Below are 22,779 nucleotides of genomic sequence, written 5' to 3'. Positions count from 1 at the left end.
AATTCTTCTGTGAACCATGTAGATGTAGTGCTTTTTTGGGAAGTGACAGGAGCTCTTTTATAATTTTCTCTGTTTTTTATTTTTTAAAGATTTATGTATTTATTTTAGAAAGAGAAAGATATGGAGATCAAGCGCATTGGCGGGGGACGGGGCAGAGGGAGAGAGAATCTCAAGAAGATTCTGCCCTGAGCACGGAGCCTGCAGCAGGGCCTAATCTCAGGACTCTGAGATCATGACCTGAGTCGAAACCAAGAGTCAGTCGCTTAATTGACAGCATCACCCAGGCACCCCAATTTTCTCTATTTTTTAAAAATAGAAATGAGTTTGGGTAGCCTTTCTCATTCTGCTTGGGTCAGTTTGGGTAAAAATTCTATTTTCCTAGAAAATTACTTATTTCAACTAGATGTTTATATTCATTTGCATAGGATTATACAAATTAATTTTGAAATTTAAATATTTTAAAAAATTTCCTCAGTTTGGATGTTTATTACTCCTTTGCAATATCTAATATTTTGTATTTGTGCAGTCTCCTTTTTTAAATAACAGGTTAACTTGTGATTTGCTTATTTAAACATTTTAATTCATTTGTTGTATTTATTTCCTGTTTTCTATATGTAGCAGACACATCCTAAGGTATGGGATATACCCAATGATTCACCCCTTGAATAATCCCCTCCCTTGAGTATGGGCAGAACTTGTGACTTGCTTCTAACCAATAGAATGTAGCAAAGGTGAAAGAATATCATTCATATTATTATGTTACATTATGTAAGTCTGGATCTTAGCAAACAGGAGAGACACTCTCCCACTGGCCTTGAAGAAGCAGTGATGTTGTAAATTGACTATGGGGATAGCTACGTGGTAGAGAACTATGAATGAATGGCCTTTTGGAGCTGAAGGAGGCCCCAGCCAAGAGCTGGAAAGAAAAGAAGAACCTCAGTTATACTACTACAGAGATTAATTCTACCAACAGGCCAAAAGAGTTTAGAAGTGAATTCTTCCTAAATTGTTTTCAAATGAGAACATGGCTTGGTCTACCCCTTGATTGCAGTCTTGTGAGATTCTGAGATGAGGACCCAGCTAAGCTCTGTCTGGACTTCTGACCTATAGAAACTGTGAGATAATGTGTTTAAGCCACTAAGTCTATGGTACACAGCCACAGAATGAATGATGGCCATATGGAGTGAATACACTACTTCTGAGATATCTGCTTTTACTTATTGCTAGTTCTTTCCTTTTTTCTGCTTACTTTGTTCTTGGTCTGCTATTTTGAGTTGAGTGTTTACCACTTTTTAAATTTTATGTGTATTTAATGCTATGAATTTTCCTCTGATAAATGCTATAGCTGTATTCCATAACTTTTGATATGTAATGTTTTCTGCTAAGAAATTCTGCTTTTTTTTGGTCCTAGATTTTCCTATTAAGAGCTCCTTGATAACACCTTTCTATATTTCCAGGTGATGGCATTTTTTGGTCTTGTTTTTAACTTCTACTTTATTGCATGTGGTAAGTGAATATTGCTTATATTATTTCTATTTCTCAGAATTTATCAAGTGTTTCTTTGAGGGTTTGCAAAGATTTCCCAAATTTAGATATCTGGAACACCTCATCAGACTTCACAGAACACACTTATTCTCTAGGAACATACTTATAGTGCATATTGAATAGAGCTTTTATTTAAAGACAAAGAATACAGTGCAGCAAAAGGAGAGTGCAGACAAAAATTGGGGGAAATCCAAGAGACATTCCATGCACAAGCTCCCAGAGTCCTCATTTACATACAGACTGCTCTCTGTCACTGCACTGCACAATCAAAATCTGTGTGAGGAATCTCAGCTTCAGGACTATTTTAAACAGAAGTTCTTAATGACAGTGCATGTGGTTGGTGGGGAGGGGTGGGATTATAATGTCTCCGACCATGTGATCAAGCCAGGCTGGAAAATAGTTTATTTATATCGGTAAATAAAATGATGCTGGGAGGCACCAGGAGAGTTTCACACTTTAAAGGTTTTTATCCTGGTCAAAATTCCAAACATGGACTGAGAAAAATATGGACCTTTTACATTTCAGATGTAAATCAACTCAATCCTCCACAGGGCTAATATGTGACTAATCTTTGTGAATGCTCCATGTGCATTTGAAAAGCTGTGTTCTCTATTATCTGGGTTCAGAATTAGATATAGGTTTACGAGAATAAACCTTAATAATCATGTTGTATATGTCTTTAATCCCCTTGCTAATTATTTATCCACATGATCTGGTGATTAGCATGCATTTCTTTTTCTCATCATCTCTTATAATTTCTATAGGAGAGCTGTTAAGAAAAGTTGTTGCTGTGGTATTGGCTGCCTGTTTTAATAATTTACATCTTTATTGTAGATTAGTGGCTTTGATAACATAAAGTATATTATCTCTTTCGATGATTCTGAGCCCATAAATAGGCTCAAAATCCATATGGGTTTTTAATACATATTTTTCCCATTCATTTATATTTACACATTTTGAATTGTTTTGACTTGGTCATATTTCTAAATCATCACAGAGTTGGATATTGCACTGTTATACTAAACTAAAATCTTTGGCTGATATGTTTAGTCAATGCTGTTATATTGTTTTATGGTGTGTGTGCATTTGTGTGTATCTCTTCTACTTTATGGTCTATTTCCTTTTATACTATCTCTTTTTCTTTTCTTTTTAAGTTTATTTATTTAAGAAATCTCTACATCCAACATGGGGCTTGAATCACAATCGTGAGATCAAGAGTCCCATGCTCTTCAGACTGAGCCAGTCAGGTGCCCCTATACTCTGTCTATTTTAGGGGGAGGGGAAAGTATGATTTAATAAGATGTGTGTTCCTATATGGTTCAAAATCTTAAGCACATGTTTAGCCTTCTATTATCACATCAGTCATGTTATCGATCCCTCTTCCAAATATAATTGTAGTATCTAAATTTATGTGGCCATTATTACACATGTCAGCATGACTGCAGCACAATGTTTCTTTCAGTAAGTCATGGTATACTTGTTGCATTCCCTCTTCACAAGGTTTACAAGACAGTTCTGTGTAACGATACAGAGATCTCCCTAAAGAGAGAAAAAAAGCAAATGTGATCTCCTTGCTTAATCATACCATCTTCCTAGCAATAACATCTCTCCAGAACCTCATTGGGTTTCTGTGGATGGGAATGAGCCCCAAAGCTGTGCCTAAATCTCATCTAGGTCTATGTAGGACCAGACAAAAGACATCTGCCTCCCACACAGGCTCCACCCCAGGTAGTTTATGGAGAATTTCACTTTCCCCAGACTTTCCCATGGTCCCAGTTTCCCTCCACACCTTAACTCCAGGGTTGGTGGGCACCATTGGTAATGTTTTGTGTCTCTCTATAACCCACACTTACCTGTTACTCGATCACTATAGTAGTAGTGATCTATGGAACAACTCCTGTTGTGAACTGTTAGATTGAACTTCCAGCACTTTTTCAAGCCAGTGAGGCATTTATATCCATTAAAGTGGGCACACTGATAGCAAAACCGAACCACTAAATAAAGAGAGGAAAGATTGAAAGCAGAGCTCTAGGGAAAGTTAAGTCTGCTTCAGAAGCCTACCCCAATATCAACATTTACACTGTAGAGGTGTAGACCTCACAAGATGGAAGTTGATACCCTTCCCAACTTCTGCCAGGGGTCCTTACTCCCTTGAGTGGGTGACAGCTATGACCACAAGGATTCAAGCCTCCTCCCCCATTCACCCAAGGCTGGAGGCAGAAAAAAACCGCAAGAGCAGTGAGTGAGGAGAGTAGAATATAGTCAGGGAGGGTAGAGAGACAATGTTTGAAAAAATCAGAAATGTCCCCTCTCATTGTGGCATTATTTATGCAAAAATTGCAAACCAACTACAACATACATTTCGATGTCAGGACTCTGTCTCCTGAAAAGAGAAAAAGAAAAAAAATCTCCTTAAGCCATTTTACAGCAGCCCAAAAAGTCAAGGTTAGAAGCCACCTCCCTTTCCTCCCCACATAGCCTCTCACCACCCATCACCGCCTCCCTCACCAGGCTTTACCTTCATCCATGAAGAGCATTGTGAATATGCCCAGCAGAAGCAACTGGAACATCCTCGCGCCCATTCCTGAGACAGTCCCAGAGGGAGGCTCCAGCTTTATTTATTCCCATCACCTGCCCTCGGGCATCCCACTAGATCACAGAACCATAAATTTCAGATGAAGCCGCCTGGATCCTCTCTACAATGTTCCCAGGAGAGGGTACACCCTGTGTGCATTTGTATTCCTCCAGATACTCAGAACTCATCCAGACACCCCACTTCATTTTATTAGGTCTAGTATAAGGTACTAGCTAATGCTGGTAGAGAATCTCTCTTGCTAGTCCCTCTTCACTTCACTTGTAGTTCTGGAAGTTGGCCTACAAAGAGCCTGTCTAACCCCACATCCACACGACAGCCTTTCACATACGACAAACCTGGGGTCACTGAGCATCTGTGAGGGAGTTGCTCAGTCCCTTTCAGGTATGACCATCCTGGACACTGGCCTCAGCATGACCTCCAGCGTACTACACCCCTCCCAAAGTGGGTCATCAGGACCAGAGCCTGACGCTCCAGATGTGGTCCGACGGGCCAGTGTAGCAGCCCTCCGAGAGATGGATGGGACAGTTCAAGACAGGGGGGTAAGAGGTTTAGATGATCTGTTTCCCTTGAGCTTTATTCATTAATTTGTCCAAGGGAGACAAAGACCAGAAATGATTATAGTGGGAGAGACTTACACTGGGGGTGATGGGGCGAGAGGAAGCCATATTTGGATTAGTCACTAGAAATGGGGTGTGATCGGGGGGAAGGAGCAGGGAGGCCTGGAAATGAGTTTTCCCATCAGTTCTCTGCCTTTGCCTCACTCCCTCCAGACAGCGCCACGCAGTTGTACCTTCCTCTTTCATCTACTAAGTGTCATTCGATTAGTGGGGCCTGCCGATGTGCTCATGGGTAAACAGGAAATATCTGCATGTGTGTGCAAAACTCTCTGACCACGCTGGCCACGTCCCTTTCCAGTTTTCTCGCACATGCTTAACCCAGTTTGTCACTCGCAGGCTTTTCCTTACTTATGTGTCTTGTCTCTTTCCCCTCTCAAGGACGAATGTGCCATGAATGCAGGACTTTCCTGGATTGTGTTCACTGCTTTCTCCTCAGCACCTAGAAAGATGCCTTGCACCTATCAGATAATCAAAACCAGCTGATGAAGACATGAATGCGGAGTGACTGTGGGGCCCATTGATCTTGAGTGGGCTCATTCCCAGAGCCAGAAACAGGCTACCCCAATGTGATCCTTTCCCTGCACATCTGGGATGGAAGGTTCAGGGTGCTACCTCCCTGCTATGTGATCTGAAACAAGTTATTCACTTCTCTGTGCCTCTGGGACCTCACAGGTGGAAACAAGGACTGCCAGAGGTACATCAGATGTAATTGTTGGGACTTAAGAAATTCACATATGGAGGGGCGCATGGGTGGCTCAGTCGGTCAGGCATCTGTGTTCGGCTTGGGTCACTGTCTCCGAGACCTGGGATCAAGCCCTGGGTCAGGTTCCCTGCTTGCCGGGGGAGTCTGCTTATCCCTTTCCCTCTGGCCTTCACCCCAACACATGCTTTCCCTCTCCCTCTCTGTCTCATAAATAAACAAAATCTTTAAAAAGAAAAAAGAAAAAAGAAAGAAAAGGAAGAAAAGAAATTCACATATGAATCATGGCCTGGAAGACCCTACTTGGTGTCAAAGGTTCTTTGGGCATATAGAGCACTTGATTCCTTTGAATTCTCTGAACAACCACATAGGTTAAAAAGAATTGACCTCATCTTCCAGTTGAAGTCCAAGGGCACTTGGAAAGGAACTGTTTTCCCCCAGGGAATAAGGTGCATATCTGTTTGATCAGGTGGGCCATTATCTTTCCTCTCTCCCATGCTCTTTCCTTCTCTTTACAATCTGGAGAAGGGTTTCAGGGCTGGAGATGACTGTGGGGAGAGAGGAAGGGAGAACAGGTAAGAAAAAGTCTGTCTCCATTAAAAATAAATAAATAAAAAAAGAATCTCTCTCTGCCTGGCAGAGACAACATTCACAAACTAAGTCCCACTAAAACTAGGGTGTCCCACAAGCCTGGCTGGGATCTATAAGACTTATGAGCCACGGTCTGGGAAGTAATTCCCACAGGGACCACATTCGTGAGTCTTGCATTTGGAACGTGTCAGACACAGGCACCAATCCATGGACAGAAGTCCTGAGGGTCTGAGTCGGGAGAACCAAGCTTATGCTTGGAAGCGAAGCACCCCATGTTCTGGCTGGGAAGATGCTCTTGCACTTGATCTGGGCAACCAGGGATGAAAATCTGCAGCGAATTCCAAACTTCGTGCAACGTGTCTCTCTCCTGTGTTCATCCGGGCATCTTTGAACAACATTCTACTGGGAGTCGATGTAACAGAAACTGTGCAAACACACCAAACTCCTACGAAGTACATAAAACTCCCTTTGTGCTTCCAAATCTGAGAACAACTGCGAACGTGTGCCGTGCCTCCATACAAGAATACTTCTGTGCATATACCACAAGTCCACGTTCGTAACAACCATCATCGTTCACACGGTATATATGAAGTTGTGATTTGTTATTGTGGAAAGTGCGCCTTTATCACCGGACCTGTCTTCCCCTCCTAGTAGGTGAGGCCCAGACATGGTGGGAGGTTCTGGAGCTGGTCCCCTGGTAAATCCCTTTACAAAGGTTAACACCCGACTCTGCCTTCCAGACTCAGCCAGAAGCTTTGGCCAGCTGCTTAGCCCTTCAACACCTCTCATCTGAAGATCTTAGTGTGGGCCCCAGACAGACCTTGGACACCTGTGGCCACCTCTCCTTCCCACAGATAGAGAGGATGTGCTCTGTAGCCATTCTTTCCTCCCCCGTCTCTATCTGAGGCCTTGGAAACAGGTTCCCAGCCCTCCCCCCTCGTGGGGCTGAGAGTCTGCACCTTCTCCCCTCCTCTGGCCCCCATTCAAAGCCTTTCCACCCTGCTTCCCCTTCCTCCATGGGAGATTGGAGGACATGCTGTCCTGCTCCTGCCCTGCCCAGGGGTTCTCCCTGTACCCAAGCCCTATGTCTGTACACGGAGGAGAAGGTAATGGACTTGAGGCCACATTCGGCTCCTTTGTAGCCAGCCCAAGCTTGGGCTCACCTTGCCCCTGCAGGAGGACAGTGAAAGGGCAGGGAATGCAGGGAAAAGAAAATAAAAACAGAACCCACCTCTGACCCCACCACCCCGAACCCATAGATAGTCTCTGCATTCAGCAATACCCTCTTCCATCAGTTCTGCCAACCTCCAACAAGCACTTCCCCTGGCCCTGCTCTGCAAGGAGCCCACCCGAGAGTGGGATCATCTGGTTCCAGGTGAGGCCGTGAGAAGACGGAGACTTGCTGTATTACAGGGCTCCCTCCGAGCTCCCACACAGGCAGGAAGAAGGAAGTGTGTCATGGATGTCCAGTCCCATTTCTTCTCCGTGACCGTTTTTTCTGCACATGATGGCAAACCTGCCTCACTCCCAGGCCCGCAGGGGACATAGGGTCTGGCTGACTAGCTCTCCTGGCCTGCAGTCCACCTAGGCCTGCCTCAGACCCACGCTCCCCCGAGCGGCTGGACCCACCCCACCACACTGCCCTGCAGGCCTGGGTCTCACCCCAGAAACCCTTGCCCCCTCCCCCATACTCAACCCAAATCAGCCTCCTGACCTAGCCCCACTTCCCTCCTTTAACTGTCCTCCAGACTTTCTAGCTGTGGGCAGCCTGGAAGGTACCATTTTCTCAAATGAGTCAGTGAGTTGGGCATAGAAGCCACAGAGCCCCATGTCTTTCTTTTATGCCTAAGAGACAGGACGGAACTGAAATTTCACCAGAGCGTCAAAGCAAAGGGAGATCCTGATCTGCGTCCTCTCAGCTGTCAGTTCAGGGATCGTGTCTGACCAATGACAGAAGTAAGGAATAGGAATTTGGGGTCAGAAATGGATTCCGGGTCACCCCTTCTCGTTAGTTCAGCTCCTACCACAGGTGCTGCTTAAGACCTTAAATCACCTAACATAGTTGACAGGGGATCGACTGTGGGGAGGCCAGGAGTAACAGTGGACTTCTTCACTGGGACTCCTCCTAAAGAAAGGGGATCCTTCTTACACTGTTGGTGGGAATGCAAGTTGGTTCAGCCACTTTGGAAAACAGTGTGGAGGTCCCTTAAAAAGTTAAAAATAGAGCTACCCTATGATCCAGCAATTGCACTACTGGGTATTTACCCCAAAGATACAGACGTAGTGAGGAGAATATGCACCCTAGTGTTCATAGCAGCATTGTCCACAATAGCTAAATTGTGGAAGGAGCCGAGATGCCCTTCAACAGACAAATGGATAAAGAAGATGTGGTCCATATATACAATGGAGTATTACTCAGCCATCAGAAAGAACGATTACCCACATTTGCAGCAACATGGATGGGACTGGAGGAGATTATGCTAAGTGATATAAGTCAAGCAGAGAAAGGCAATTATCATATGGTTTCACTCATTTATGGAACATAAGAAATAGCAGGAAGATCGGTAGGAGAAGGAAGGGAAGAACGAAGGGGAGTAAACAGAAGGGGGAATGAACCACGAGAGACTATGGACTCTGGGAAACAAACTGAGGGCTTCGGGCGGGGTGGGGGGGGATTGGGATAGGCTGGTGATGGGTATTAAGGAGGGCACATATTGCATGGTGCACTGGGTGTTATATGCAAATAATGAATCATGGAACACTACATCAAAAACTAAGGATGTACTGTATGGTGACTAACATAATAAAAAAATCATTATTTAAAAAAAAAAAGGACTCCTCCGAAAGCTTTCTGCGTGACCCCCTTTCCCGAGGCATTTCTTAGATGAAGTCAGCAGGCTCTCAGTCTCCAAGGCAGAGAGGGCTTTGCCCTGAGGCCCTTCCCTGAAGCCCTGTTCCAGTGCCCCAGCCTACTGCCTTCCAGCCCCTCGCCCTGGTCATTGCCCATCACATTTTGGAGTGATGAGTACAGGATGGGAGGCTCCTGTCAGCCACCCCCAAACAGCAGTTCTCGACCAATTTCCAGGACTGAGTCAGAGTATATGCTCATATGCACGTCCTTTTTTTCTTTTCTGAATTTGTATTCAAATTCTAGTTAGTTAACATATGGTGTAAAATTGGTTTCAGGAGTAGAATTTAGTGATCCATCACTTATATATAACACCTAGTGCTCAACGCAAGTGCCCTCCTTAACACTCATCGCTCATTCAGGGCTTCCCTCTACAGGCTGCTGGGACATTGACAAGTCAGGCTGGAGAAGAGGGGAGTGAAGTCCCCTAGCTGTCACTTCCGTCTGTTCTCATCTACCAATGAAAACCCAGGTGTGATGCACAGCTTATAGAGAACATTGACCCAGGTTCACACAAATTTGTTATAGAGTTATACTGGGGAAAGGTGGACCCACCACTGTGCAACGTAACTGAATGAAATTCATTATTTCTATTTCCCCAAGCAAAAGTGAACAGAATGTTCTGTCTTACATGTTCCTGTAATGCCAAAGCACAAGAACATAACTGAGGTAAGATAATGGAAGATTTCGGTATGTGAGAATCTCGGGAGCCACACACACCCCCGAAGCCTGAGTAGGTGGCGGATGACTCAGCCAGCAGACTACCCTCAGAGGTCAGCTGTCCAAAGAGGGCCATAGCCCAGGGGCTGCAGCTGGGGCCCTGCCATGGCAGGAAGACAAACCTGGCGGCGGGGCTAGTGTAGGAGTGGCCTGCTAAAGTCAAACTATCTCTGAGGCCTGTATTTGTCTCATCTGGGAGTAAGCCATAAGGTCAAGAACAGTTTCTTCTAGAATGGCCTTTGAAGTCAGGGACTCAGGTGCAGAACAGACTGGCTTCTCTCAGATGAGTGAGCAGCCAGGAAATCAACAGAGTTCTGATTTATCCTAACAAGGTGAGATCTAGAGTTCTACAAGGAAGCATGACCAAAAACTGAAGAAATATCCAAAGGATTGTGTAAATCCCTAAAAAGATTTCAATTGAATTGTTCTGGGCATGTTCTCCTTGTATCTCTTCCCCCGTCTCCAGGATCTCCCCCTCCTTTTGTGATTTTCTGGGAATTTCCAAGTGCCTTTCTCGATGCCAAACTCTTAGGCACGCATACTTTCTTCTAGAAGGCATAAAAAGGCTAGTTCAGGATTATTAGAAAGGACTCTATTCCCAGAGCAAGCCCAGAGTCAGGCACAGCTTCCAGCATTTTGAATGCTGAGTCAATTCCACCAACTTCCTTTTTGCTTTCCCAAAGGCCTGACCCTGGGTCTTTCAAATCTCCCTATTTTGGGAGAGACAAAATTCAGCTCTTCAACTCCTCCCACAATGAGTGGCTGCATGAGAGCATCCAAGTCAGAGAAAGACTGGTCACAGAGGGGCACAAGTCTTAAATGCTGTGCTTCTGGCATATATAATGGCACGCTGTGCGCTGCTCACCTTCCGGGGTCTCACTGGGTGACACTACAGCAACCTCTGTTTTGTATCCCTGCCTGTACTGCCTGACCTTTCTTTCTTGACAGGGACTTTTCTAACTAATAATATGCCTCTTCCCACTGAAACTGGGGTGCAGCAGGGGTCATATTAACGATAGTTTCTTCTCCTATGCTTACCTGGCTGCCGAAGGGGAGGACTTCTGGGCCACAAATTGTTCCTATTATTACAAACAACACGTTCTGCCCTAGGGCACAGAGACCATTTAAGAATCAAAACTGTTTAGTCTCTGGACAGCCAAGTTCTATAAATTTAAAGCAGCTCCTCTGGAAGCTTTTGATTGCATAAGAAAGTTTGGATGGTCTGATAATCACTGAGTTACAAACGTTTATATAAGTGCAAGAGCAGCCCCCATCTCTACGTTTCTGATTTGTGAGGTGAGAATAATGATTCATCTTGCTGTCTCCCTTCTTTCAAAGAGAATATTAAGAATATCCACTCTTAAAATGTGGTTCAAAAAATAGCAGTTTCAGGATTTCAGCCAGGTCTTTTTTGCAGCCATGGGCTGGCAATCAATCACCAGAGACTCTTGCTTGAAAAAGATAGGATCTGCTAAGCAGGGAGACCGCTTCTCCCTCTCCCTCTCCCTCCGCCCTCCTACCCTGCTCCTGTTCCCTCTCTCTCTTCCTCTCTCTCAGATAAATAAAATAAACCTTAAAAAAAAAGGAAAATAATTACACTAACTATAGTATAAATTCATACTTGTAATTGAGTTAATTAAAAAATAACTATACTAACCTCATGGGGATTTTGTGACAATGAAATGTGATGATTCCTGTAAATGGTTTAGAATAGTGTCTACTACAAGAATATGTTCATTAGATGTTATGATTATGATTAGCACAGCTGGCCCTTGAACACCGTGGAGGTTAGTGGCACCAACCCACTAACAGTGGGAAATATGCATATAACGTGGACTACCCCAAACTTAACTACTAATAGCCTACCACTGACTGAAAGCCTTACTGATAATATAAATAGTTGCTTAATACATTTTGTGCATCATATGCACTATTTACTGTATTCTTACAGTAAAGGTAGAGAAAAGGAAATGTTATTAAGAAAAACATAAGGAAGACAAAATCCATTTACGGTACGATAGGTATGCTTATTGAAAAGAGTCTGCATGTAGGTGCAGTTCAAACTCGTGTTGTTCAAGAGTCAGCTATACAGCCAAGGAATTCTAGGACATGGCTAAGATCTAGTTGGGTAAGAGTTCCAATGGCGCTGATGCGAACATGGACCATCAGCAACCGCATTTAACAGGCAGAGAAGTGAAGGTGATAATACAAATCCCCTTTGCTCTCAAATAAACGTGCAAGAGAAGCCTTCTAAAGCCTCCCCTTCGGCAGCCAGGTAAAGCCTTCTAAAGCCTGTTGACAAGGAGCACAGATGCAAAGCCCAGGGAGATGTTCGAATCGCTCCTGGATCAAGGCACTGAAGTGGTCAGCCCTGGGGTCAAGGGGCAGCCAAGAGTGAGAGGAAGCCTCTGAGATCTGGATTAGACATGGCCTATGTTCCAAAGCATCTGATGACAACCCCTTAACAGCCCTGGGATGAGTATCTGGTCTTACAAATAGGAGCAGGTATCAACACGTTCCATTTCTGACCACTTATCTGAGAGAGAAAAAAATTCTCTGTGTAGTTACAGAAGTTTGAGAAATGGTGTTACCTAGGCAGAGGGGAGAGGGCAACGCGCACAGCACTGAGGAGAGTGATGGCTAATGGTTTTCTCGGTAACTATCATTATGGAAATTTAGATTTCTGAAGAGCTCTGATAATCTCTCACTGTTAATCTGAAAATATGTAAGGTTTAGAACTGACATCCTAGGCTTAAGCTTAGCTTTCTTTCTTAATTTAATTTTTTATATTTTATTTTGTACTGCATTGTATTGCATTTTTTCATCATGGTAAGTGTACTCTATAATCCCCATCACCTATTTTACCCATCCCCCACTCAGCTCCCCTCTGCTAACCATCAGTTGTTTTTCTAGTTAAGAGTCTGTTCCATGGTTTGTTTCTCTTCTTTTCCTTTGCAAGTTTGTTTTGTTTCTTAAATTCCATATATGAGTGAAATCCTATGGTACCTGTCTTTCTCTTATTTTGGTTAATATTCCTCCCAGCCTTGCCCAAAGGGACCTATGGCCATTTACCAGGGGAACTGTGCACTGGGGAAAAGGAAATATTCAAACCTTTCAGGGATTATTAGAAACTGGCCCTGAGTTGACACAAATTCCAAGAGACCCAAAACATGACTGTGGCCCACCAGTCAGAGTAGGGGCTTAGGAAAGTGATCAATTGAGTTTTAGCTCAGCTACATCTCATAGTGGGTCCAGTGGGTCCCTGAACCTTCCTGTGTTTACTTTTACAACTTCAAAATGCATACTTGGAATAGACATACTTAGCTGGCAGAAGTGTTTACTTTTAAAATTTCAAAATGCATACTTGGAATAGACATACTTAGCTGGCAGAAGCCCTTCATTCGTTCCCTGAATATGGAGTGAAAGCTATTATGGCAGGAAAGGTCAAACAGAAGCCATTAAAAATGGCTCTACCTAGGAAAATGGTAAACCAAAAGTAATTCTCAGGAGGACTGCAGAGATTAGTGCCAATATCGAGGACGCGAAGGATGCAGAGGCAGTGATTCCCACCATGTCCCCATTCAACTCTCCTAATTGGCCTGTGCAGATGACAGATGGACTTGGATAATGGCTGTGGTTTATTATAATTTTAATCAGGTGGTGACTCCAACTGCAGCTGCTGTACCAGATGTGGTTTGATTGCCTGAGGAAATTAACACATCCCCTGGTACCTGGGGTGTAGCTATTGATCTGGCAAACATTTTTTTCTCCATACCTGTCTACACACCCACCAGAAGCAGTTTGATTTCAACTGGCAAGGCCAGAAATACATCTTTACTGTCCTACCTCTTTGGTAAAACAACTCTCCAGCCCTGTGTCAATTTAGTTTCTAGGGGATCTTTATTGCCTTTCCCCTCCAAGAGATATCACACTGGTCCTATTACAGTGACAACATAATGCTAAATGGTCCTAGAGAGCAAGCAGAAGCAAGTATTCCAGACATATTGGTAAAACATTTGCATGTCAGAAGGAATAAGTCCAACAAAAATTCAGGAGCCTTCTACCTCAGTGAAATTTCTAGGGGTTCAGTGACATGAGACATGTTGAGATATCCCTTCCAAGGTGAAGGATAAGTTCACTGTTTTATCAGGCCCCTCCTACAACACAAAACGAGGTATATTGGCTTGTGCGTGTCTTGGATTTGGGAGGCAACATATTCCTCATTTGGGTGTACTAATCTTGCCCATTTGCTGAGTAACCAAAAAGCTGCCAGATATGAGCGAGGCCCAGAAAAGAGAAGGCCCTGCAACAGTTCCAGGCTGCCGTACAAGCTGCTCTGCCCCACGGCCATCCAATCAGCACATCCAATGGCATAGAAGGTGGCAGTGGCAGACAGGGATGCTGTTTGGAGCCCCTGGCAGGCACGTATAGCTCAACTGCAGCACAGGCCCTTAGAATTTTGGAGCAAGGCCTGGCCATCCTCTGCAGATAACTGCTCTCCTGTTTAGACTAGCTCTTGGCCTGCTACTAGGCCTCAGTAGAAACTAAACACTTGACCATGGGACACCAAGTTACCATGAGACCTGAGCTGCCCAGCACAAACTGGACGTTATCTGACCCACCTGCTGACTTTTAGTTCTATTAAATTATATTTACACAGTTCTTCTGATTTTGGTCAAAGTGGTTTAACAGGGGCCAGATTTACCCTCCTGCCTAAAGCAAATTAAAAAATGAATAGATGACAATACATGGGTCCCAAGGCATTGGATATGAGGCAATGTAGGTCACCGATTCCTGAGGCATGGAAAATAAATGAGGTGAGCTCTATGACTGCCCCAGCTTATACCTGAAGAGTTCACAGGCTGTAGAAGTGTGCCTGAGTCGAAGAGACAAAACTGACAGTCTGGGAGGACCAAGGCGGCTGGCTAAGAGCTTATAGAGCTCTACATCAAACTATACAGAGCATACATCAAACAAAAAACTAACAGAATTGAAGGAATAGACAAAGCCACAATTGTAGCTAAAGATTTCAACATCTTTCTCTCAAAAACGGATAAAACAACTAGGCAAAAAATTTAGCAACACCACAATCAACCGAAAGGATCCAACTGACATTTACAGAACCCTTCAACCAATAAGAACGCAGGTGCACAGAGAACATATACCAAGGTATGCCACATCTGGGCCACAAACAAATCTAAACAAATTTAAAAAACTTGAGCTCAAAGTGCATCCTCCAATGACAATGGAATCAAACCAGAAACTTGTAACAAAAAGATATTGAGAAAATCTACACTCAAAAACTAAACAATTCTTAATAATCCATAGATCAAATAAATAAGTAAATAATCCGTAGATCAAAGAGGACGTTTCAAGGGAAAAATTTTTAAATGCATTGAATTGAACGAAAATTAAAATATGTCAAAATCTGTAGAAAGGAGCTAATGCAGTGCTCCTTTTATAGATCCCTTTAAAACACTAAACACATACATCTGAAAAGAGGGAAAGTTATATATTAATATTCTAAGCTCCCATCTCAAGGACCTAGGAAAACAAGGGCAAATTAAACCCTAAGCAGAAGGAAGGAAATAATAAGAGAAAAAAATCAATGAAAATGAAAACAGAAAAACAACTGGGGGGAAAAAAAAGCTGATTAAGGTCTACAAATTTTAGAAACCTCTAGTAAGACTGATAAAATAGAGAAGAAATATATTTCCAGTATCAGGAATGAAGCATGAGATATCACTGCAGACCTTGCTGACATAAAAAAGATAATAAGGTAATACTATGAACTACTCTATACAAATAAATTTGACAACTTAGACAAAAAGGACCAATTTCTCAAAAATTACAGACTACTTCAACTCACCCAACAGGAAATTATTTTAATAGTTTGTAACTATTTAAACAAGCCTTACCACCAATCTTTCACAAACTGTTCCAAAAAATTAAAGAGAAAGTCCTTCACATCTTATTCTATGAGGCCAGTATTACTCTGATATTAAAACCAGACAAAAAACAGTATAGAAAAGAAAACCATTACAGACTTGTCAAATCATATGTTGTACACCTAAAACTAATGTTACATTGTATGCTAACTATACTTAGCTAAAAAATGAAATAAAATAAAAAGAAATTATTGACCACTACCTCACATGCACAGAAATGCAAAAAAACCCCTCTAACAGATATTAGCAAATAGAATCCAGTAGTATATAAAAAGAATTATGCACCATGACCAAGTGGGGTTTATTCTGGGAAGCAAGACTGGTTCAACATTCAAAAATCAATATAATCTACCATATTAACAGGTTAAGGAAGAAAAAATCATATAATACCAATCAATTCAGAAAAAGCATTTAATAAAATTCAAAACCCATTCATGATTAAAAAAAATAAACTCTCAGAAAAATAAAACTAGAGGGGACCTTCTTCAGCTTAATAAAGAGTGTACACACACACACACACACACACACAACCTTGCAGATAACATTATGCTTAATGGTGAAAAACTAAATGCTCTCACCTTAAGATTGGGAACAAGGCAAGGATATTTATTTTCTTTCACCACTCTTAACAAATATAATGCTGGAAGTTCTACACAGTGCAATAACACAAGAAAAGGAAGTAAATGGACTACAGATTGGAAAATAAGAAATAAAACTGTCCCTATTGGCAGAGAATATGATTGTTCATGTAGAAATTCCCAAAGAATCTACCTAAATAAATAAATAAATAAGAACTAATAAGCAAATTCAGCAAGGCTGCAGATACAGGATAAATACATAAAAAACTGTTATATTTCTGAACACTAACAATGAATATGTGAATATCAAAATTTAAAACATAATACCATGCATCACTGCATAAAAAAAATGAAATACTAAGTTGTAAATCTAACAAAACACAGTCAAGGCTTATTTGCTGAAAACAACAAAACACTGATGAAAGATATCAAAGAAGATCTAAACAAAATGAAAACATACCATATTCATAGATTCAAAGATTCAAAATAGTACAAATGTCAATTCTTCCCATTATGATATATAGATTTAACACATTTCCTATCAAAATTTCAGAAAGATTTCTTATAGCTATAGACTAGACTATTATAAAATTTATATAAAAAGGCAAACAAACTAGAATAGCCAGCTAGAACAATTTTAAAAAATAATAAGGCAGGAGGAACCTGATTTCAAGACTTTTCACATATTTATAGGAATGAAAACTGTGAGATAATGGTGGAGGGACAGACACACAGATCAATAAAACAGAACAGAGATGCCAGAAATAGACTAACATCATTATGCCCAACTGATTTTTGACAAAAGGACCAAAGCAATTCAATGAAGGAAACCTTTTCAACAAATGATACTGGAATAAATGAACATTCATAGGAAAAACAAAATTCAACCTAAGTCTTACACTTAATACAAAAATTAACTCAGAATGGATCACAGATTTAAATATGAAATGTAAAACTGTAAAACTTTAAAAAATATATTTGGGCTCTAGGGCTAAGAAAAGAGTTTTTAGACTGGAGACTAAATGTATGATCCATAAAAGGGAAAGTTGACAAAATGGACTTAATCAAAATGTAAAACTTTTGCTTGGTGAAAGACCCTATTAAGGGGGTGAAAGACAAGCTACAGAGTAGAACATATGCGTAAACCACATACAATTGACTCTTCAACAACACGGGGGCTAGGGGCACCAACTTCCCACACAGTCGCAAATCTGCATGTTAACTTTTGATTCCCCAAAACCTTAACTAGTAATAGCCTACTGTTGAACATAAGCCTTACTGATAACATAAACCATTGATTAACACATACTTTGAATGTTACATGTATTATATGCTGTAGTCTTACAATACAGTAAGCTAGAGAAAAGAAAATACTAAGAAAATCATAAGAAAATATATATTTACAGTACTATATTTATATTTTTAAAAACCCTACATTATCAGTTGGCCTGTACAGTCTAAATCTATGTTGTTCAAGAATCAACTGCACTATACACTATTTATAATGCAGCCAATTATTACTTGGTAGACACTATGCTAAGATGCATTTCCCCATTTAATTTTCACAACAACCATATGAAGGAAGTCAGATTATCATCTCATTTTAAAAGTGAGAAAATCGAATCAAAGAAAGGCTATATAACTTGCCCAAGGCACAAAACTAGGGAGTGGAAGAGTCAGAATTTGAGCCCAGATAATATGACCTCAGAGCCTACACTCTTAACTACTATGCCATATCCTTCCATATCATTCAATGTGTTACTGAAGGAATCTGAAAATGAAATAATTAGGGTTGAACTAGTGATTAGTTGTAAAAAGGAAATGGAAGTGAGAGAGATGAGGCTTTAAAAGGAAATAAATGGCAGAACTTAATACCTGTAAGATATATGGGGATGAGAAAGAGTAAAAAATGATCATTTCTTAAGTGTTGGAAGCCTGGGGAAATGATACCACTGAAAGGAATATGGATATCATAAGAGTGAATCCAGAGGGAAATGATGAATAGTATTTTAGTTATGTTATATTTGAGAAGGAAAAGATATTCATGTAGAAATCTTAGTACACAGCTAAGATAAATTTTAGAAACCAGGAAAGAGGTAAGAGTTGGAAATAAAGATTTTAAAATTATCTCACATAAAATGAGTAGTGGAAGCAATAAAACTATTAAGCTCTCGGGGCACCTGGGTGGCTCAGTCAGTTAAGCATCCGACTCTTGATTTCAGCTCTGGTCATGATCTCATGGTTGTCAGACTGAGCCCCACACCAGCCTCTGCACTCAGTGGGGAGTCTGCTTCAGATTCTCTCCTTCTCCATCTGCCCCCCTCCCCGTCTCTCTCTCAAATAAAGAAATAAATCTTAAAAAAACAAAAACTATTAAACTCTGCAAGGGGGAAAAAAAGGACAATACTTTGGAAATGAGCAACAGTTGAGAGGCAGAAGACGAGAGGTAAGAGGAGAATCATGACAGGGTAGTAGTCTCAAAGAGTTTACCAGATGAGTTTCAAGAAGAGAGTAGGCTGCCTTTGCTTTTCATTCTATATTCTGTCCTGGAAGATCTCATTCTCATCCATTATTTAAATAACTATCCACCCACACACAAATATCATAAGACCATACCTTGCATTTAACTTCTTCACTCAGATTTCTAACTGCCTGATTTTACCCCTACCTGGATGTCTTAAGGGCATCTCAAATTCACCATGCCCCAAATCTAACTCTCTCAAAATATAGTCTTCTTCCAGTATTCCCTATCTCAGAAAATGGCATCCAGTTGCAAAACTTAGAAACCTACAAATAATCCATGACCTCTTTCATATATCAACCCTAGCCAATTCATGGTCATGTCATTTAGGGTTTTATCCACTAAATCTATCTGTCCTCTTCTTGCTATCTCTGGCTATTAACATCCTAGCCTAAGCCACCACCATCTACTGCCTAGAATACCACAACTGCCTCCAATTTGGATTTCACATGATCTTGTCCCCCTCAAATGCATTCTCCTCAATGCAGCCAAGATAACATTACAAATGCACACCTGAGTATGTCACATAGCACATCCCAATCTTCATTTTAGTGAGTTTCCATAGTTCTTAGGATAAAGATCGAATTCTTTATCTTGGCCTACATGACCTACATAATCTGGCCCTTGCCTACTTCTCCAGTCTTATCTCTACCCTGTCTTTTTGTTTGTCTTTTTTCAATTTCTTGAATGTACCAAGCTTCCACCCCCAAAAGGCCTTTGCAAATGCTTTTTTCTAGGCCTAGAAATCTTTCACCCGATCTCTCCCCTCCACATTTCCTCTACTCATCCATTAGCTCTTTGTTCAGTGGCACTATGTTAAATCTCCCCATTTTAGATGCTTTTATTAGACCATTTGCTTCTCCTTACCACTGAACACAGTTGTAATTTTACAATAATTTGTGATTGTTTGATAAATGTCATTTTCTTCAGTCCAACTAGAAGCTTCATAAGGGAGGGGGGGCATTTTTTATTCATCATCAAATCACTAAGACACATAGCACAGTACCTAACATAGGTATTGTGAAACCGAATAAAGGATACCTCATTTAAAATGGAGCTAAGAGGCCACAACAGGAAGGTCTCATGTCCCACCACTACTCCCTGTCAGTTGTAGATCCCCAATAAGAAGAGTTGTGTCTTGCATTCCCACCAAAAAGCAGTTTATACTTGACTACCCCGGAAAGAGGAAGGAGGCTTTTACTATATAGATGCCTGGCAACAGCCTAGCCAATGAGAGACTGTCACAACTCAGCCAATGAAAATCCACAATACTTCAAATTCCCAATGTACTCCAATAAACATTTTGCTTAAAACAGCCCCTCCCAACTTCCTCCTTTTGTTTATAAAAGAACATACCTTTCCTTTGTTCTCTGTACTTGCCCATCATTTTGCTATACCTTAGCATGTCCCGAGTTAGCAATCCCCTGCTATTCCCAAATAAACACATCTTGGCTGGCAAAATAACTGACAGTTTTAAGGTTAACAGTGTTCAATAAATATTTACTGAATACATTATCAATCTCAAAAAAATAAAAAAGAATGGGAACTGTGCAAAACTGGAGACGACCGTTAAGAAGATCATTAGCAACATCTGAGAGTACAGTTTGAATATATTGATGAGGGCGGCACAACAGCAATGAGAACAGAGTCGAGAAGCTGGGCAAGTACGCTGGCAGAAGAGGGGCAGCAGCATCCAAACGGCTGTTTTCATTTTGCTGTTCTTTAGGCCAGTGTTCTCTGTATTTCCAAGATTAAAAGAAGGACAAACTGCAAATGTCAGAGACAGGAGATAATGAGTCAGAAAAGAGAGGGCTAGAATTGAAGGAGTTTGAAAATGTCAACAAAGGGGTGAGGTAAGCAAACATATCATAAAGGGGATTAACTTAAGCATGGCAGTATAGCCAGTTGAAAGTAATATTTCAGTGCAAAGATAACGATGCTGCTGGGTTAATAGACAGCTAAACCTAAGCAGGGAAAGCATCTGAAAGAGAGCTGTGTTACAACCAGAAGGTAAGGAAACCATATTAAACTGCATTAATCAGCATAATCCAGATTATGGGAAACTCCATAGGACCAACAACATGGTTCCTTCAACAAACTGCACAAGAAAGTGGAGGAGGAACTTTTTTAAAAGAAACTTAAAAGATCAACCAATCTACTTGATTGGATCCTGGTTCAGAAAACAAAGTAAAGAAAAAAAATGAGACAAGTCGAAAATCTAACACTGGCTATTTGATAATACTAAGGAAATACCTTAGATATTTTAGGTGTGATAATAGTATTGTGGTTATGCTTTTAAAAAGGTCTTTTTTAAAGAAATCATACTGTAATACATTAATAGATTTCAGATGCCTGATATTTGCTTCAAAAGAATACAAAAGGAGTTATGTGGATAGTGATATAGAAGCAACAAGATTGATCATGAATTAATTATTGGAACTAGGCACTAAGTTCATGGGGCTTCCTTATATACAATTTTGTGTGTGTGTTTGAAGTTTCCTTGATGTTTTTAAGGATGCAGTTTGGTTTTCAAGAATAGAATTTTCTTCCATATACTTTATTTTAGATGGCCTTGGTTAAGATTTTTGACGTGGGTTCAATGGATTTCAGAGAATCATGAAGATTATTAAATCAGATCTAGGCAAAGTTGGAGCATGAAGTGATCCACCAAAAAACAAGGATTGTGTTGAACAGAAGATACCACTTGAAACGTGACAGGAGATAGATCCTTCAGATTGTTATGGATTAAAGGTTTTCAAAGACCAAACTTTGTCATAAAAGATAACAAGAAAATAATTGGCGGTGAAGATAAGGAGCATGTTGAATGATCAAAGCAGTAGCTAAGAAAAATGACAGTGCTCTTGTTTCTAAGACACATTGATTGCAGAGATTTGATGTCAAAAAGTCATACAGGTGTGAGATGACCAAACTAGAACAAGGAATATTTGCTTATGAGGAAAGAATAGAATGTGTGGCACTAAAGTAGTGTTGATAGTGGAAATCTACGCATAGGGTCATTCAAAACTTTACAGCCCACCATCTGCCATCTTGTTTATTCCTTTTTCTTCCTCCCAACAAATCCAAAGTGACTTAGAGGTCGTGCAAAGGCCCTGAGACTAAGGGGTAAAAGTGTTTGGAGAAAAAGGATGAAATATTATCCTCTCCCTCTCACTGAATCTTGAATTTAAGAAATGATATAAATTTGTCAACCAGCACCTGCCTGTTTGTGTGAAGTGGGATACAGAACGCTCAGACGTGGAGGACAAATTGTTTAGCTATGTTGCAGGGCAGTGATCAGAATATTGAGTCGTGGGGACCTCTATGCATTTTCTTTTCTAGGTCTCATCCTCAGCGATCCTCAAAGCGGGTACATAACCAAAAAAAAAAGTTCTTAAAAATTAAGATATGGGCAGGGAGTAGACCAGAGCATTCCAGAGGAAAACCGCGAGCGCTGTTCTAGGAAGGAGGTCAGTGCGGCTGGAGCACAGGTGCAGAGTAACGTCGGTAGGGACAGGAGACACAGCAATGGGTCGGACAGCCTTGTGAGCCACACAAAGGTCTCAATGCGCGTCTGTGTTTTTAAACAGAACCTGCGTGGGTCAGACCGCAAGTAAACCTTCTGAAGAGAGGGATCGCTGGAAATGGCGCCAGGCGAGCCTCCCCCCCCCCCCCCCCCCCCCCCCCCCCCACACACACACCGGGGTCCGGAGTTGGGAAGGGTGGAGACGCCGTCCATTGAGGCGGACTAAACGCTAAGGTCGCCCCTGCCAAAACCCAGCCAACTAGCCGTTAACGAAGGTTAGAGAGTCCCCTCCTTCCCTACCCGTGCGCCTGCAGGCGACGCAAACACAGTTCCGGGTAACGAACCAGTCCAAGGGGAGGTTGGAGAATTTCCGAATCCACGCCTCAAATCCCGGGCTTCCTCCCGCCTGTGGGAGAAGGCGAAGCGAAAATGAGCACCAATCAGAATGTAGATGTGGAAGACGCTCGTCCTCAGAGCCAATAGGAGGGCTGAAAGGCGGTGCTGAGGGCTCGGGTTCGCTCTTCAGGTTTAA

At 41.6% G+C, this 22,779-nt stretch overlaps 1 protein-coding gene across 2 annotated transcripts; it reads right to left on the bottom strand.

Annotated features, from left to right (window-relative positions):
- Positions 1-1,109: 1,109 nt before the first annotated feature.
- LOC103660640 (prostate and testis expressed protein 2-like) lies at positions 1,110-22,657 on the bottom strand. 2 transcript variants are annotated; one of them, XM_008688281.2, is made up of 4 exons: positions 4,064-5,215; positions 3,905-3,928; positions 3,399-3,539; positions 1,110-3,084 (listed from the first exon to the last, which is right to left on the bottom strand). In XM_008688281.2, exons 1-4 carry the CDS (start codon positions 4,125-4,127, stop codon positions 2,885-2,887), a joined length of 429 nt encoding a protein of 142 aa, XP_008686503.1. In that variant the 5' UTR covers positions 4,128-5,215; the 3' UTR covers positions 1,110-2,884. The 2 variants fall into 2 exon arrangements, 1 of the variants encoding a protein (XP_008686503.1); XR_005835027.1 differs by lacking the exon at positions 4,064-5,215 and adding an exon at positions 22,548-22,657 and having other exon boundaries at positions 1,110-3,539.
- Between the last annotated feature and the right edge of the window lie 122 nt (positions 22,658-22,779).

This window comes from Ursus maritimus, unplaced genomic scaffold (assembly GCF_017311325.1).
Source record: "Ursus maritimus isolate PB19 unplaced genomic scaffold, ASM1731132v1 scaffold_16, whole genome shotgun sequence".
Lineage (NCBI taxonomy): Eukaryota > Metazoa > Chordata > Mammalia > Carnivora > Ursidae > Ursus > Ursus maritimus.
The sequence above is the reverse complement of the archived record's forward strand: the minus strand, read 5'-3'. Positions and strand labels throughout refer to the sequence as shown.